The 19,476-nt window shown below is 33.8% G+C and overlaps 2 protein-coding genes and 2 long non-coding RNA genes across 5 annotated transcripts; all 4 read right to left on the minus strand.

The window, feature by feature from the left end:
• Positions 1-3,079: 3,079 nt before the first annotated feature.
• On the minus strand, positions 3,080-4,560 carry LOC110929019. Its single transcript, XR_002586784.2, has 2 exons — positions 4,181-4,560; positions 3,080-3,462 (listed from the first exon to the last, which is right to left on the minus strand). It is a non-coding gene; the product is annotated as an uncharacterized LOC110929019 (long non-coding RNA).
• A 2,341-nt stretch (positions 4,561-6,901) lies between these two features.
• Positions 6,902-7,687, minus strand: LOC110927689 (two-component response regulator-like PRR73). The gene is made up of 3 exons (XM_035988062.1): positions 7,598-7,687; positions 7,323-7,428; positions 6,902-7,204 (listed from the first exon to the last, which is right to left on the minus strand). Exons 1-3 carry the CDS (start codon positions 7,685-7,687, stop codon positions 6,933-6,935), a joined length of 468 nt encoding a protein of 155 aa, XP_035843955.1. The 3' UTR covers positions 6,902-6,932.
• A 1,649-nt stretch (positions 7,688-9,336) lies between these two features.
• On the minus strand, positions 9,337-11,366 carry LOC110929020. 2 transcript variants are annotated; one of them, XR_002586785.2, is made up of 3 exons: positions 11,341-11,366; positions 10,437-10,726; positions 9,337-9,719 (listed from the first exon to the last, which is right to left on the minus strand). It is a non-coding gene; the product is annotated as an uncharacterized LOC110929020 (long non-coding RNA). The 2 variants fall into 2 exon arrangements; XR_004889953.1 differs by lacking the exon at positions 11,341-11,366 and having other exon boundaries at positions 10,437-10,816.
• Positions 11,367-13,157: 1,791 nt separating this feature from the next.
• On the minus strand, positions 13,158-18,275 carry LOC110927692 (two-component response regulator-like PRR73). Its single transcript, XM_035988063.1, has 4 exons — positions 18,185-18,275; positions 13,854-13,936; positions 13,579-13,684; positions 13,158-13,460 (listed from the first exon to the last, which is right to left on the minus strand). The coding sequence occupies exons 1-4, from the start codon at positions 18,273-18,275 to the stop codon at positions 13,189-13,191; spliced, it is 552 nt and encodes a 183-aa protein (XP_035843956.1). The 3' UTR covers positions 13,158-13,188.
• Positions 18,276-19,476: the final 1,201 nt, after the last annotated feature.

Below are 19,476 nucleotides of genomic sequence, written 5' to 3' on the forward strand. Positions count from 1 at the left end.
GCCGCTCAAATCAGGAAAAACTCTTCTGATAGACTCAATTGGGTCAGAGAACGATCCTACAGTATTAATCCTGCGTATTCTCCTTGGGTAGAATACGTACGTTCGTCCTCCGATGGCTAGCGGGTCATTAGTTAATAGCGCTATTAGGTTTGACAAACCTCACACCGTGCCGGTAGGACGGGCGTGTACTAATGGATTATGGCAAATAGTCAATGATGATAGACATTGACTTAGGGCACAACTTACTTTCGTCAGTAGTTGATATGGTAACGGTCTAGTGGTTCACATGGAGAAGCCCCCACTGGTTATGGTTTGGGAAAGAAGGAATTGGTCAATCATATTTTCAACTATGGGGTAACCCCCACGGCAAGTAAGCCAGCTAAAGACAAACCATGTTTTTGAAAACAACTTAAAACAAACACCCAACTGTGAACTCGCTCAACTTTGTGTTGACTCCTTGTTACATGACTTGCAGGTCGTTAGGTGCTTATGGAGCTTGCACAGGGAGGAGTGGTCGTTGTGGGACATGGACTGTCGAGTCCCATGTTAAACATTTAAACTTATGAACTTATTACTTATGTTTGGGTTCACATTTTATGCTTCCGCTGTTAACTTAAAGTTGGTTATTTTCTTTTGGACACCAATTATATTGTGGTTGGTTTTATTTATTTAATTACTATGTTCAATATGATTGGTGGCTTGATCCTACTCATGTCACCCCTCCATGCGGTGATACTCCGCTTGCGGGTTTTTGGGGTGTGACATAACAAGTTTCAAGCGTTGCGTGTTTTTGTATAGAATACATGTTGCACCCAAAAGTGATAAAATAAAAATGGGGTCAAGTATACTCACATTGCTTGCGTTGCGATTTCTTGTAAGTACGCACAAGTAAGATTGGAAAGCCGAACGAACGAAACAGTTAACCTAGATAATTTAATATCACATAACAATTTCATTATTATTTATAGGTTAAACAATATTCCTATTAATTACGGTTTGCAAATTTATTAAATATTATAATTTACCTCTTCATTAATGTTTAGAGTTATAAATGAATTGTAAATAAATGTTAATTATCTGGGTTATTATTATTAAATATGTAATGCTTTACTATAAAAAGTAAAAAGGAAAATATATATTATATATATATATATATAAGTTGTTAATGATGTATTGTTATATATAAAGAGAAAGAAATAAGATTGTTAATTGTTTTATTAGATTTAAAAATGTAAACTCTTAATTATTTTGAAAAGGAAATATAAACAGTTAATTTGTTAAAAATAGTAAAAATAAAATAAGTATTATAAGCATTAACCACTGAGCCATAGTACTGAATTTGGTTTATTATTACAATTAACATGAATTTGTTGTTGTCTTCTTCTTCTTAAAAAAAAGACCCATCGAACAGGATCCAAGTTCGCACAAAAAAAAGACCATCAGGCGTTCATGTTACTGATTATGCTTATGAGTTGAATGATGATTTTCAATTGTAGGATAAACCAAAAGATTAAGAGACAAAGAAACGTATACCAAACGGTCATGCGCGAGTCCTGTCGCAAACCTTTGAGTTTCCGTTGTGGACTTCGGCGTGTGCTCCGATCGTCTTCTGGCGTTTTCGTATCATCTTCATCATTCCAATATCCAATCCACAGGATCGGCCAAGAATAAGGAAAACAAAATAAACTGAATTGAAGGTCGTCTTCTCCGACGGCGTCGGACTTCTCCGATGAGTGTTATGGTTTTTCCGGCGAAACCTTTGGTCTCCGGTGGGTTTGCGAATATTGTAAGCTGATCCGGGAGGTTGTTTCCGAGTGAATGCTTGGTGGCCTCGAAGACGGCTTGTCTGTGGGTTATATGGAGGAGGTTATGCTGGTGTGATCTTGCAACAGAGAGAGTGAGAGAGGTATCGAGAATGGCTGTGAGAGAATGTGGGTTTCTTAAGACCAAACATTACGTCTTATATATACACGCATTTCGGTTTCGGTAAGTTCAAGGTTTCCGAATTGAAAAGGTTTGGTGTTTGGTTTGCAATAGTGTCTAGATTCGTTCATCACAAAAAATGGAAATGCGTAACAGATTGAAATCCCGGAAAATCAGCGACATTTAGAAGGCAATCAAGGCTATACGCGTCATTCGTTTTTGGGCGGCAATTTTATTAAATGTAAGTTTTAGTTTTGTTTGAATGAGAGGCTGTCAATATAAATGTGGATATGTGCTCAATCAATGTATACTAGTTTAAGAACCCGCGAGGTTCGCGGGTGGACTAAAACACAAATGAATAAGTTTAATTTATTGAAGTAATCGTTTGAATTAAATAACCGTTCAAGTAATAATAAATTAGTAAACTACAATGAGACAAATAATGTAATATCTCGAGATACATGATGATGCAAATTTGTGTAATATTGTGTTTATGGAAGATAATGGATAGCGAATTATAAGTGAACGTACTGTTTATTTATGTAGAATTTTAGGTTAATATTTAAGTGTGTGTATGAGTATACATGTTGTGTATTACATTAACAAAATTGATTAAAAAACAACAAAAAATAAACATTAAATGACTTCAAAAAAAATGTTATGGATCATTTTAGAGAACAGTTATGAAAGCAAACTTATTAGGAAAGTCTAGGTTATATGCCCGTAAGCTTCACGGGTTATGGATTGTGTTAAAAAATCTATATCTATAAAAGTATTTTTTTTTTGTATGATTCTATATAGACACGTCGAGGGAGAGACATAACTTGTGCTTGAGTAACAACAATCAACTTTGATCATAGATTCAACTCATTTGGGTTGCGAAATATATTCATATGTCATATGTTTTAAAATAAAATTAAAGATAAAACAGTATGAAAACGATTTCGTCATCAAATAGACCCAAATGACAACATTATATTATATATGTAACAAAAAAAAACAATAGCAAATAAAAATCAATTTAAAAGGGTATAAACTACATTACGCAATGAATTTTCGTTACATAATCCAAATGTATGATCTCAAGTGTGTTCATAAGAAGATTATTAAAGCACCAAACTATCTAGAAAAAATATCCAAATTAAACCACAACATATATGAAAACAAAAACAAAAGAACTTGCATCTTACTCAAATTCGCTAGCATTACTACATCCGAAACAATACTTTGACATCCTTGTATTCCATAGACTTCTATGAGTCAAAGTTACCATCCCACCAAGAAATTTAGATCCCCAACCATAAACAAATTACATCAAATCACATAATATCCTCTGCCTCTTCTTGAACACGCCATAAAAAAATGAAACACACACTTGAAGCACAAGACTACTCATGTTGGAAGATGCAGGAGACTTCTTAAGCTCTAGCCCAGTTCTCGAGTCACCAGAAATAACCCCTCTAACTTCTTTACCCAAAATATTGACACCTGTAACTTTCTAAGAGACCTTGTTCGCATCACTTCGCTCAGCCTTGCCACCTTGTGATATGAAATTTAGTATAGATTATACGTAATCTTACCTTTTATATATTATAAATCATGTAAAATAAAACTTAAAACTTACGTCTTCCCTGTATTCATTCATGATTATAACAAAAAGGAAAAAATAATAATTAGTTGCATTCTTCAATTACTGTTATTTTGCTGGAGATAAATAAAACTTAACAAAAAAGAAACCAACTCCTTCACACTCTTAAGGTTGGGGTAACTGAGAAGTATCAAAATTTTAATAAAAAATTACAGTAAAAAGACCAAAAAATAATGGTTCAAGTGTGAGGATGCATAAACATAAGTAACATACGTCTCGACCCTATGTAGCATGTTTAATGAGGCTTTGTTGACTTTCAAGAAAACACTATTGAGGGTCTAATGACAAAAACAAAAAAAAAAATAATAAACAACTTTTATGCAATAGATGTTTGAAAAATAGCAAGGGTAGCCAACTATAGTGTTACACCCCAGCTCTAACTAACACTCATAGGCTCACAACAGATACAATCATAAATCAATTGTTCTATAACAAAAACTTACTTGGTTTCCAGTGATATATATTAATAAAAAAAATGTTCCAGCACTCAATTAACCTGTTACTGTGCAATACTAAACCCGATTAATAACGTTTGACTAAACCAAACACCCCATCCTTAAACCCCAACGGGAAAGACTTGATTATTTTTTACGTAGGAACGGAAATCACCTTGAACAAACACTTATTAGTACCCAGATGGAAAGCGTAGGTGATCCTGTCACAGTAACCGCAATGTTTCCACCCATTTCAGTTGGATTAGTAGTTGACTTCATTCGTATAATCGGTTCTACACAAAGAGAAATAGAACAATTATATAAATCATTATAAAAGCGAAAAGTATGACCCTATTTTGAAAGAAAGAACCTGATAACTGGGGATTAAAGAAGAAGATGTAGCCTTGTCCACCCCATCCGAAAACAAAAGCAAAAGTCATTCAACCACACATTCCTGTTCTTGTCCTGCTTTCATACACCTTAGTGAAGTTACTAAATTGACCTTCAGAGCAAGAAAACTGTGACTATTTATCAAAATAGACCTTCCAGTATATGTAAATTATGAAATTGCCACCACTGTTTGGCTTCACTCTATAACAAACACCCTGTACATTTTCACTTATTCCGAAACACCACCTAATTCCTATAACCCTTGTTTTAATGTCTTCACCGATTTCTTCCTACCCACAAAAATGTTCAAGAAAAAAAACATAATAATCCAATTCTCCCTCGCCCAACATGTACACAAACAACTATACAACATGCCGACCCGTGATTGTCCCCCTCTCGAGTCGGCTGATGTTGCAAAACTCGGCATGAACCACATCATATAGCCAACCAAACACCAATTCAAATTGATTATTAATTAATTACAACTACCATGATCTAAACACCATTAAAAAAACTTGGTTGTCAACTTAAAAGACCATTATTATTTATGAACCACCATGACACTATCATAATTATAAGCCAATTAAATAGGCATTGCCCAATGAATAGACACCCGTAAAACCAGAAAATCAACCCGATGGACAATAACTATTGTTTTAAACACAAAAGGGGATAAGGAAGGAACATACTGGCCAACCAGAACACGATCCATGTCTTGTATGTTAGCTTCAAGAAACCGACACGCGCGCATAAACTTTTCAGTTTGGTATGAATCATTCTTTCCTGAAACACGATTTTGAGGTTACAAAAATTGAAGTTATATGCACTTTCCTTGCATGCTTCTTATAATAATTAACATGTGACCATTTACCATTCTCTTTCTTATTAAACTCCAAACTCTCATATCCTAATAACGTAATGCCAGTTTAAAGGGAATGGTATAAAGTCTCGAAAGCCCGTACCAAGAAATAACCGTTTTTCGGCTGTCATCACGAAATACTTTTCCAGTGATTCATTTGCAGCAGCTACTATGTCAGCTTAGAGTGACGGAAAACTTTTCAACTCCTGCAAAGAATAACCACATCTCATAAGTTCTTTTAAAATGAAGTGTAGCTAAGGAGAGAAAGTTAATGAGTTAAGTCAATGAAACGTGTGAGTTTTTTACATGATTAGTAAAAAAACATGTTATTTATTAAGTTTTACTTAATGCATCAACAGAAGCCTCAGATGGTCCCTTGATATGTCCAAGAGCTTCATCTATATCCTTGCTCAGGAGCAACCAAGTGAGGCTGGTAACCATCAGCCTCTAAAACTTTATGACGTTACTGTCTGACGGGTAGCGGTACAATGGAAGCATTTTCAACGCCGCTGGTAGCTGATGATCTAAGTATCTAACACTCCATATATTCTATATCACAAACTTATCAATACAACACAGACATACATGTTCAAATGAAAAAAGTGAACACAAATGAAGGTAGCAGAAAATGGTAGATGCTCATGCCAGCATCAATAGCAATTCTCCGACCAAAATAACTTTCAAATTTTTGCTCTTTCATAGCCTTCGGTGCATTATCCGCTAAAAGCTTCGTTAACCCTAATTACAAAAATTGGTTTGGCCAAAAATCGATCCGTCCTGTAGGAACTGAGGTGGGTTCTACTTTCGGGATCAGTGTTATTTCTTTTTCTATAAACTTGTGAACTATCCAGCAGTATATTATTCTTCTAGTGCCTTTTGTCTATCTTTTTCTTTCACTTCAGCTATTCTCCTGAAATTTCATAACTGCTACATATGATATTTCATATAACAATTAAGGGGGCGTTTGACATTGCGTTTTTACACTACCAACTGATTACTGTGTTTTTAAGTCAGTTTCTAATGTTTTAAGTATATTGAAACCGATTTATGAGTAGCTGCAAAAACAGATCTAAAAAGTTACTTACTTATAAAGGCTATCTGTAGATGAGGAAGCCAGTTCCTGTTTTTGAGCATCTCTCTCATTTTGAAGGTTGTCCAAATGTTGATCGGTTGCAGCCACTTTCCCAGTTTCAGAAGTTGAGTCGAGATTTTTTGGACGTTTGTGATCTTCGTACGCTTGATCGACTTTTTCGGTTTGGCATGTACTTTCTAGCAAGCATGCCAAAAACTAAAAGTTAATAAAAATTTGAAATGATTAATAATTTACTGGATAAAAAAGTAAAATGTTATTTTCGTCACTCAAGTTCATTGAGCCATCGTTTCACATGTGCACTGGTTATCTCTTTCTAAGAAACAACAGTAAGCACACCTTGGATCTGGTCAACGATCTCTGCCATTTCTTGATCTCGGCATCAACTCCTCTTGATGATGGGGCATGGTCAATTCAGGTTCTACGGTTTAAAATATAATAAAAAAGTGGAATAAAATACTAAATTAGCTATGAGTTCATAAGCGTAAGAAATTCGAATTAAAATATAATAAAAAAGTGGAATAAAATACAAATTAAAGTTCTAGTGATACCTGTATTGGTTAAAATCGGATGTCATGGCGAAGACGGCTACGTCGTTAAGCAAGAAGGTAGTGGTGATTCCTTAGAATAATATATAGATTTATCTTCGATATTAATGCTTTTCAGCAAGTGATTTGATTTTGGAGTTTCCTTGTGAGCAATACTTGTCTTGGTTTCGGTCCCTGGCGCACCATTTTCACAACCAACTTTCTTCATGTCTGACTCACTAAACTTGTCCATCTTTTTGTTTGTGTCGTCGACCTCAAAACTTGAACTTTTAGGGACTCCAATCTTCAAGTCTTTTCCCATTTCAATAATTTCTACAATAGCAAATTAAAATATTAAGTGGTAATAACTCTATGTATTATATAACACTGTCATGTTCGTTTGTCTTTTTGGTAATAAAACTCTAAAATTAAAGCAATACTAATTTATTACCGAGTTCAGATGTTCCAGGCCTTGCAACTTGAGCAGAAGTGATATCACGAGACAAAACATTTGCTTGGGAGCTATCAACTTCTACAACCCTCTTTGGCCATGAACTCTTAATAACACAAATGAAACAGTACGATTAATTGAAGAAGTAGATGCTTGAATTTTTATATAAAATTATTTGATACAGAATAAGCACAATTTATCGTAAGAATCAGCGTTCATAGTATACTTTACACGATAAATAGTGATTTAAAAGAAAGTAGAGACTGAAAAATTACCTGAGTTCCACTTTCATTGTTGCTCCCACCCTTAGCATTCAACTCTTTGCTTACTTCATCATCGTCATCACTGAACAAATGATCTTTCATAAAGAAGAATAATTTATGAATAATAATAATAATACCTACATACATACCAGAGATCAACATGATTAAAAGAAAGAAATCATAATATAACTTAATATCAAACGATTCACAAATCAAAAGATGAAAAAAATCAAGATAACAATCAACAATAAATATTGAAAAAATCTATGTTGGATCTACAAAGATCACATAAGAACACCTTATCATAATAATATCTTAATATCGCAATCATAAATCATACCTTGATGTAGTTGTAAACAGATCGATTGTTATGAAACCCTAAAAAAACGAATGAATATGAAAATCGGATCTTGCAGGAAAACATAGATCTACATATTGGAATTATAAAATCACGATGTTTATCATTATAGAGGTTACATAGTGAATCAGATGAAGTACGTACCCATGGAGAACAGTTGAAGCTCCGATTTGATGATCGATTTGTTGAAAGAGGAAACAGAGTGCGGTCTGGGTCAAGAATGTTCAGTTTCTTGATCTGATTGATACAAAAAGAAGATGAATACCTTGATTCCATGGACTGGGGCTAGGTTTTCTCCAAACAGAATGCGAATGAGGGATTATCCGATGAAGAGGAACAATGGAAACAATAACCTAGATGAGAGTTTTTGTGTTTGATAGAATTAGGGTTTTTGAATGACACAGATGAGAAGCCGTGTTTGAGAAGCTTATTGAGAAAATAAAATGCCGCTCAAAATCAATAGAGGAGGAATATCACATTGCCACGTGGCGGAGATTGGCTTAAGTTAGTGCCAAGTGGCACCAAAGTGTTTTGTTTTAATATAGATAATAGATTTAAGAACCCGCGAGGTTCGCGGGTGGACTAAAACACAAATGAATAAGTTTAATTTATTGAAGTAATCGTTTGAATTAAATAACCGTTCAAGTAATAATAAATTAGTAAACTACAATGAGACAAATAATGTAATATCTCGAGATACATGATGATGCAAATTTGTGTAATATTGTGTTTATGGAAGATAATGGATAGCGAATTATAAGTGAACGTACTGTTTATTTATGTAGAATTTTAGGTTAATATTTAAGTGTGTGTATGAGTATACATGTTGTGTATTACATTAACAAAATTGATTAAAAAACAACAAAAAATAAACATTAAATGACTTCAAAAAAAATGTTATGGATCATTTTAGAGAACAGTTATGAAAGCAAACTTATTAGGAAAGTCTAGGTTATATGCCCGTAAGCTTCACGGGTTATGGATTGTGTTAAAAAATCTATATCTATAAAAGTATTTTTTTTTTGTATGATTCTATATAGACACGTCGAGGGAGAGACATAACTTGTGCTTGAGTAACAACAATCAACTTTGATCATAGATTCAACTCATTTGGGTTGCGAAATATATTCATATGTCATATGTTTTAAAATAAAATTAAAGATAAAACAGTATGAAAACGATTTCGTCATCAAATAGACCCAAATGACAACATTATATTATATATGTAACAAAAAAACAATAGCAAATAAAAATCAATTTAAAAGGGTATAAACTACATTACGCAATGAATTTTCGTTACATAATCCAAATGTATGATCTCAAGTGTGTTCATAAGAAGATTATTAAAGCACCAAACTATCTAGAAAAAATATCCAAATTAAACCACAACATATATGAAAACAAAAACAAAAGAACTTGCATCTTACTCAAATTCGCTAGCATTACTACATCCGAAACAATACTTTGACATCCTTGTATTCCATAGACTTCTATGAGTCAAAGTTACCATCCCACCAAGAAATTTAGATCCCCAACCATAAACAAATTACATCAAATCACATAATATCCTCTGCCTCTTCTTGAACACGCCATAAAAAAATGAAACACACACTTGAAGCACAAGACTACTCATGTTGGAAGATGCAGGAGACTTCTTAAGCTCTAGCCCAGTTCTCGAGTCACCAGAAATAACCCCTCTAACTTCTTTACCCAAAATATTGACACCTGTAACTTTCTAAGAGACCTTGTTCGCATCACTTCGCTCAGCCTTGCCACCTTGTGATATGAAATTTAGTATAGATTATACGTAATCTTACCTTTTATATATTATAAATCATGTAAAATAAAACTTAAAACTTACGTCTTCCTTGTATTCATTCATGATTATAACAAAAAGGAAAAAATAATAATTAGTTGCATTCTTCAATTACTGTTATTTTGCTGGAGATAAATAAAACTTAACAAAAAAGAAACCAACTCCTTCACACTCTTAAGGTTGGGGTAACTGAGAAGTATCAAAATTTTAATAAAAAATTACAGTAAAAAGACCAAAAAATAATGGTTCAAGTGTGAGGATGCATAAACATAAGTAACATACGTCTCGACCCTATGTAGCATGTTTAATGAGGCTTTGTTGACTTTCAAGAAAACACTATTGAGGGTCTAATGACAAAAACAAAAAAAAAATAATAAACAACTTTTATGCAATAGATGTTTGAAAAATAGCAAGGGTAGCCAACTATAGTGTTACACCCCAGCTCTAACTAACACTCATAGGCTCACAACAGATACAATCATAAATCAATTGTTCTATAACAAAAACTTACTTGGTTTCCAGTGATATATATTAATAAAAAAAATGTTCCAGCACTCAATTAACCTGTTACTGTGCAATACTAAACCCGATTAATAACGTTTGACTAAACCAAACACCCCATCCTTAAACCCCAACGGGAAAGACTTGATTATTTTTTACGTAGGAACGGAAATCACCTTGAACAAACACTTATTAGTACCCAGATGGAAAGCGTAGGTGATCCTGTCACAGTAACCGCAATGTTTCCACCCATTTCAGTTGGATTAGTAGTTGACTTCATTCGTATAATCGGTTCTACACAAAGAGAAATAGAACAATTATATAAATCATTATAAAAGCGAAAAGTATGACCCTATTTTGAAAGAAAGAACCTGATAACTGGGGATTAAAGAAGAAGATGTAGCCTTGTCCACCCCATCCGAAAACAAAAGCAAAAGTCATTCAACCACACATTCCTGTTCTTGTCCTGCTTTCATACACCTTAGTGAAGTTACTAAATTGACCTTCAGAGCAAGAAAACTGTGACTATTTATCAAAATAGACCTTCCAGTATATGTAAATTATGAAATTGCCACCACTGTTTGGCTTCACTCTATAACAAACACCCTGTACATTTTCACTTATTCCGAAACACCACCTAATTCCTATAACCCTTGTTTTAATGTCTTCACCGATTTCTTCCTACCCACAAAAATGTTCAAGAAAAAAAACATAATAATCCAATTCTCCCTCGCCCAACATGTACACAAACAACTATACAACATGCCGACCCGTGATTGTCCCCCTCTCGAGTCGGCTGATGTTGCAAAACTCGGCATGAACCACATCATATAGCCAACCAAACACCAATTCAAATTGATTATTAATTAATTACAACTACCATGATCTAAACACCATTAAAAAAACTTGGTTGTCAACTTAAAAGACCATTATTATTTATGAACCACCATGACACTATCATAATTATAAGCCAATTAAATAGGCATTGCCCAATGAATAGACACCCGTAAAACCAGAAAATCAACCCGATGGACAATAACTATTGTTTTAAACACAAAAGGGGATAAGGAAGGAACATACTGGCCAACCAGAACACGATCCATGTCTTGTATGTCAGCTTCAAGAAACCGACACGCGCGCATAAACTTTTCAGTTTGGTATGAATCATTCTTTCCTGAAACACGATTTTGAGGTTACAAAAATTGAAGTTATATGCACTTTCCTTGCATGCTTCTTATAATAATTAACATGTGACCATTTACCATTCTCTTTCTTATTAAACTCCAAACTCTCATATCCTAATAACGTAATGCCAGTTTAAAGGGAATGGTATAAAGTCTCGAAAGCCCGTACCAAGAAATAACCGTTTTTCGGCTGTCATCACGAAATACTTTTCCAGTGATTCATTTGCAGCAGCTACTATGTCAGCTTAGAGTGACGGAAAACTTTTCAACTCCTGCAAAGAATAACCACATCTCATAAGTTCTTTTAAAATGAAGTGTAGCTAAGGAGAGAAAGTTAATGAGTTAAGTCAATGAAACGTGTGAGTTTTTTACATGATTAGTAAAAAAACATATTATTTATTAAGTTTTACTTAATGCATCAACAGAAGCCTCAGATGGTCCCTTGATATGTCCAAGAGCTTCATCTATATCCTTGCTCAGGAGCAACCAAGTGAGGCTGGTAACCATCAGCCTCTAAAACTTTATGACGTTACTGTCTGACGGGTAGCGGTACAATGGAAGCATTTTCAACGCCGCTGGTAGCTGATGATCTAAGTATCTAACACTCCATATATTCTATATCACAAACTTATCAATACAACACAGACATACATGTTCAAATGAAAAAAGTGAACACAAATGAAGGTAGCAGAAAATGGTAGATGCTCATGCCAGCATCAATAGCAATTCTCCGACCAAAATAACTTTCAAATTTTTGCTCTTTCATAGCCTTCGGTGCATTATCCGCTAAAAGCTTCGTTAACCCTAATTACAAAAATTGGTTTGGCCAAAAATCGATCCGTCCTGTAGGAACTGAGGTGGGTTCTACTTTCGGGATCAGTGTTATTTCTTTTTCTATAAACTTGTGAACTATCCAGCAGTATATTATTCTTCTAGTGCCTTTTGTCTATCTTTTTCTTTCACTTCAGCTATTCTCCTGAAATTTCATAACTGCTACATATGATATTTCATATAACAATTAAGGGGGCGTTTGACATTGCGTTTTTACACTACCAACTGATTACTGTGTTTTTAAGTCAGTTTCTAATGTTTTAAGTATATTGAAACCGATTTATGAGTAGCTGCAAAAACAGATCTAAAAAGTTACTTACTTATAAAGGCTATCTGTAGATGAGGAAGCCAGTTCCTGTTTTTGAGCATCTCTCTCATTTTGAAGGTTGTCCAAATGTTGATCGGTTGCAGCCACTTTCCCAGTTTCAGAAGTTGAGTCGAGATTTTTTGGACGTTTGTGATCTTCGTACGCTTGATCGACTTTTTCGGTTTGGCATGTACTTTCTAGCAAGCATGCCAAAAACTAAAAGTTAATAAAAATTTGAAATGATTAATAATTTACTGGATAAAAAAGTAAAATGTTATTTTCGTCACTCAAGTTCATTGAGCCATCGTTTCACATGTGCACTGGTTATCTCTTTCTAAGAAACAACAGTAAGCACACCTTGGATCTGGTCAACGATCTCTGCCATTTCTTGATCTCGGCATCAACTCCTCTTGATGATGGGGCATGGTCAATTCAGGTTCTACGGTTTAAAATATAATAAAAAAGTGGAATAAAATACTAAATTAGCTATGAGTTCATAAGCGTAAGAAATTCGAATTAAAATATAATAAAAAAGTGGAATAAAATACAAATTAAAGTTCTAGTGATACCTGTATTGGTTAAAATCGGATGTCATGGCGAAGACGGCTACGTCGTTAAGCAAGAAGGTAGTGGTGATTCCTTAGAATAATATATAGATTTATCTTCGATATTAATGCTTTTCAGCAAGTGATTTGATTTTGGAGTTTCCTTGTGAGCAATACTTGTCTTGGTTTCGGTCCCTGGCGCACCATTTTCACAACCAACTTTCTTCATGTCTGACTCACTAAACTTGTCCATCTTTTTGTTTGTGTCGTCGACCTCAAAACTTGAACTTTTAGGGACTCCAATCTTCAAGTCTTTTCCCATTTCAATAATTTCTACAATAGCAAATTAAAATATTAAGTGGTAATAACTCTATGTATTATATAACACTGTCATGTTCGTTTGTCTTTTTGGTAATAAAACTCTAAAATTAAAGCAATACTAATTTATTACCGAGTTCAGATGTTCCAGGCCTTGCAACTTGAGCAGAAGTGATATCACGAGACAAAACATTTGCTTGGGAGCTATCAACTTCTACAACCCTCTTTGGCCATGAACTCTTAATAACACAAATGAAACAGTACGATTAATTGAAGAAGTAGATGCTTGAATTTTTATATAAAATTATTTGATACAGAATAAGCACAATTTATCGTAAGAATCAGCGTTCATAGTATACTTTACACGATAAATAGTGATTTAAAAGAAAGTAGAGACTGAAAAATTACCTGAGTTCCACTTTCATTGTTGCTCCCACCCTTAGCATTCAACTCTTTGCTTACTTCATCATCGTCATCACTGAACAAATGATCTTTCATAAAGAAGAATAATTTATGAATAATAATAATAATACCTACATACATACTAGAGATCAACATGATTAAAAGAAAGAAATCATAATATAACTTAATATCAAACGATTCACAAATCAAAAGATGAAAAAAATCAAGATAACAATCAACAATAAATATTGAAAAAATCTATGTTGGATCTACAAAGATCACATAAGAACACCTTATCATAATAATATCTTAATATCGCAATCATAAATCATACCTTGATGTAGTTGTAAACAGATCGATTGTTATGAAACCCTAAAAAAACGAATGAATATGAAAATCGGATCTTGCAGGAAAACATAGATCTACATATTGGAATTATAAAATCACGATGTTTATCATTATAGAGGTTACATAGTGAATCAGATGAAGTACGTACCCATGGAGAACAGTTGAAGCTCCGATTTGATGATCGATTTGTTGAAAGAGGAAACAGAGTGCGGTCTGGGTCAAGAATGTTCAGTTTCTTGATCTGATTGATACAAAAAGAAGATGAATACCTTGATTCCATGGACTGGGGCTAGGTTTTCTCCAAACAGAATGCGAATGAGGGATTATCCGATGAAGAGGAACAATGGAAACAATAACCTAGATGAGAGTTTTTGTGTTTGATAGAATTAGGGTTTTTGAATGACACAGATGAGAAGCCGTGTTTGAGAAGCTTATTGAGAAAATAAAATGCCGCTCAAAATCAATAGAGGAGGAATATCACATTGCCACGTGGCGGAGATTGGCTTAAGTTAGTGCCAAGTGGCACCAAAGTGTTTTGTTTTAATATAGATAATAGATTAGATAGTCCATGTTAATAAGGAAAGCATGTATTTTATATTCAAATTTTGAAAATAGGCCACGAGTGTGTATACATAATATAATACATTTTATTTTAAACAATATGCCTACTAGTTAAGTAGAAAGTATATTGTAAACTTTAGTTTATAATTAATATTCATAATTATATATTTAGTTGAAATAAATAATTAAGTAATTAGCTAACTAACTAAATAAATATATAGTTTAATCGATGGTTTGTTTTGTGAGAAAGAAATTTCGGTGTTAAATGTTCATATCTAAATTTTCAAAACGGGTTGGATTTTTTTTTTTTTTTTTGGAATCCATTTTGACGGATGTTACAGTCTCCCCTACTTTAGGAGATTTCATCCTCGAAATCTAAGAGCAAGACTTCTAAAGATTCGAAAGAGAATAGATGAGACTTGATCATATTGTTTGTTTAAGAAAAATTGTTTTCATGAATGCGTCACATAACATACGAAAGGTTCAATTAGTTTCACATAGCATATAAACGATTCAACTAGTTTCACATAGCATAATCATAAATTTCACGTTGTGTAACATAAATAATGAAGCATCGTAAATTTAGTTCGTTCACGAGAGGTTATTATTGTTTAAGATTGCGAAGATAGTGTGATACGTGTCTCCAATCTTGAAATGAAAGTAATGTTCAAATATAAAGTTTCATTGAGAACAAAGAAGAGTTGGTAGCTACCTCCGAGGTAAGGAAATCATCCCTAGCTCATTGGTGAAGTTGAAAAGTGAGCGGAGGTAATCGTCAAGGTAAGGAAATCACTTCTATCTTGATGATAAGCTTCCATTTTTTTGGGAATACGAGTATTAGCATAAAAATCTAGAACAACCCACATGACATACTTAGTTTACAAGATTAACGTATCACTGGCATTTGATTAAACAGGTCAACCCATCGTGTACCGCAATTGAATGACTTAACATGACCTCTCGTTCACGGGTGGTGTGCTACTCCTATAGCACTACGCATAGTGCTATACATGTTAAGGCGTGGGTTAAAGGACAAGTTCATCACATAAGAAACACCCAGTAACACGAATCCAGTATAACATACTAGCATGCATGTATTAGATTGAAATGATATATCGTACAAATGTAAAACACATGAAAATTGAGATAGCATAAAAGATATTTAACATAAAAATTTGGATTGTCACGGAACGTAACATAAGACTATTCCAAGGAAAATCGAAGTCCTTTTCGAATTAAGCGAACGTGCTTTGGCCTAATAGACAAATACTCTCATCGAGAAGCGACTAACGATATTTGTCCTTCCAGTTACTACACGTCCTTAATCGATTGGGAAAATCGAAACTTTGGCGAGATTGAAAATCGAAGAGTGGGACTAGTTAACAAGATGCGAGTTTCACCTCTAACTTGATAACATCGTACCCTAGTGTGGTTGGTACTTATCAAAAGATAAGGGTCCACTAGAATATGAAATGGAAATTTCCTTCAAGATTTGGATATCACTGCTAACTTGAGGGTAGACTTCGTGCAAAATATAAAGTATAGCTGAGTGAAATTCATCACCAAATGAGGGAATCACCCCCATTTTGGATGAATCGTTTCGATTGTGTTATAAGAGTGTCTTCCAAGCCTCCAAGTGTGTATTGTGTTAGCCTTAGGAAAGGCATATATGTTAAAAGACCAAAGAGAATAAGGAGGAAGCAAATGAGATAGAAAGGAAAGTAGTTTAAACAACACATAAGGATAAGCTCCTAAACTATAGACTAGGTAAAAACATTCCTACTTTTCCTAATTCCTTATAGTTATGGCTCTGATACCAATCTGGTATCAAAGTATTCATACTATAGACTAGGTAAAATTATAGCAATTTTCCTAATTCCTTATAGTTGTGGCTCTGATACCAATCTGGTATCAGAGTATTCCTACTATAGACTAGGTAAAAGTATAGTAGTTTTCCTAATTCCCTATAGTTATGGCTCTGATACCAATCTGTCACACCCCAACCGATGGCGGAAACATCGGGATGAGACGAACAAATCGCTCAAAAGTATCATAACACTAATTATAACAATATAGATTAAATCAAATTTCATAAATGACTAAATTCAAATACATTGTTTCAAATAAAGACAAATTGCAACAAACATGGTTTATTATTAAAATGGGTATCTAGTCCATCCTAACTTGATTCTTTCATAATCTTGACTATCAACCTGCAACATGTATTAAAATAACATCAACAAAAAGTTGGCGAGTATACAGGTTTGATACATAGCATAGAGTAGAATAAAAGTTTAAATACTCATATCCAACATGAACAACATAATACAAGTTACTAATACGCTGAAACGGTGTCACTATATGTCAAACCCAAGTTTCCAATGCAAACACCCCAAGACTCACTCAAGGGCGGTGCGTACTCCTATAGCATAGGAGTTTAATAAGTATAAGAAGTCTAACAAGTCTCACAAGTCTCACAAGTCTCACAAGTCTCAGAAGTCTCAGAAGTCTCAGAAGTTTAATAAGTTTAGCCAGGTTAATGAGCATATAGACACGAAAAGTTTACATAGCATACGAGATTTACAAGCATCAAATTGTTTCATGTTTAAAAATGGATAGAGTGTGCATATAACAAGTTTGAAGCCTTGCGTGTTTTTGTATAGAATACATGTTGCACCCAAAAGTGATAAAATTAAAATGGGGTCAAGTATACTCACATTGCTTGCATTGCGATTTCTTGTAAGTACGCACGAGTAAGATTGGAAAGCCGAATGAACGAAATAGTTAACCTAGATAATTTAATATCACATAACAATTTCATTATTATTTATAGGTTAAACAATATTCCTATTAATTACGGTTTGCAAATTTATTAAATATTATAATTTACCTCTTCATTAATGTTTAGAGTTATAAATGAATTGTAAATAAATGTTAATTATCTGGGTTATTATTATTAAATATGTAATGCTTTACTATAAAAATTAAAAAGGAAAAAATATATATATTATATACATATATATATAAGTTGTTAATGATGTATTGTTATATATAAAGAGAAAGAAAAAAGATTGTTAATTGTTTTATTAGATTTAAAAATGTAAACTCTTAATTATTTTGAAAAGGAAATATAAACGGTTAATCTGCTAAAAAAATTAAAATAAAATAAGTATTACAAGCATTAACCACTGAGCCATAGTACTGAATTTGGTTTATTATTACAATTAACATGAATTCGCTGTTGTCTTCTTCTTCTTAAAAAAAACCCATCAAACAGGATCCAAGTTCGCACAAAAAAAACCATCAGGCGTTCATGTTACTGATTATGCTTATGAGTTGAATGATGATTTTCAATTATAGGATAAACCAAAAGATTAAGAGACAAAGAAACGTATGCCAAACGGTCATGCGCGAGTCCTGTCGCAAACCTTCGGGTTTCCGTTGTGGACTCCGGCTTGTGCTCCGATTGTCTTGTGGCGTTTTCGTATCATCTTCATCATTCCAATATCCAATCCACATGATCGGCCAAGAATAAGGAAAATAAAATAAACTGAATTGAATTGGAAGACGTCTTCTCCGACGGCGTCGGACTTCTCCGGCGAGCGTTATGGTTTTTCCGACGAAACCTTTGATCTCCAGTGGGTTTGCGAATATTGTAAGTTGATCCGGGAGGGTTGTTTCCGAGTGAATGCTTGATGGCCTCGAAGACGGCTTGTGTGTGGGTTATACGGAGGAGGTTATGGTGGTGTGATCTTGCAACAGAGAGAGTGAGAGAGGTATCGAGAATGGCTGTGAGAGAATGTGGGTTTCTTAAGACCAAACATTACGTGCGTTTCGGTTTCGGTAAGTTCAAGGTTTCCGAATTGAAAAGGTTTGGTGTTTGGTTTGCAATAGTGTCTAGATTCGTTCATCACAAAAAATGGAAATGCGTAACAGACTGAAATCCCAGAAAATCAGCGACATTTAGAAGGCAATCAAGGCTATACGCCTCATTCGTTTTGGGGCGGCAATTTTATTAACCGTAAGGTTTCAGTTTTGTTTGAATGAGAGGCTGTCAATATAAATGTGGATATGTGCTCAATCAATGTATATTAGATAGTCCATGTTAATAAGGAAATCATATATTTTATGTTCAAATTTTGAAAACAGGCCACGAGTGTGTATACATAATATAATACATTTTATTTTAAACAATATGCCTACTAGTTAAGTAGAAAGTATATTGTAAACTTTAGTTTATAATTAATATTCATAATTATATATTTAGTTGAAATAAATAATTAAGTAATTAGCTAACTAACTAAATAAATATATAGTTTAATCGATGGTTTATTTTGTGAGAAAGAAATTTCGGTGTTAAATGTTCATATCTAAATTTTCAAAACGAGTCGGATTTTTTTTTTTTTGGAATCCATTTTGACGGATGTTACAACTCCGTTTTGGTAATATGATTAAGTTGTCCTATTGAACTTAGATCTTGGGATCTCCAATCAACTAAGTTAGGTTTCCCTCATATTCCCATTTATCATGGGCTTTAGTCCCATTCCTCTTGACGACGTTTCAACTAACTCTCTGCTTAAGCCTTTTGTAAACGGGTCCGCAATGTTATCCTTTGATCTCACATAATCAATTGTGATAACACCCGTTGAGAGTAGTTGTCGTACCGTGTTATGTCTACATCGCATGTGCCTTAATCTGCCATTATACATCAAGCTTTGAG

This window comes from Helianthus annuus, chromosome 3 (genome assembly GCF_002127325.2).
Source record: "Helianthus annuus cultivar XRQ/B chromosome 3, HanXRQr2.0-SUNRISE, whole genome shotgun sequence".
NCBI classification, from domain to species: domain Eukaryota; kingdom Viridiplantae; phylum Streptophyta; class Magnoliopsida; order Asterales; family Asteraceae; genus Helianthus; species Helianthus annuus.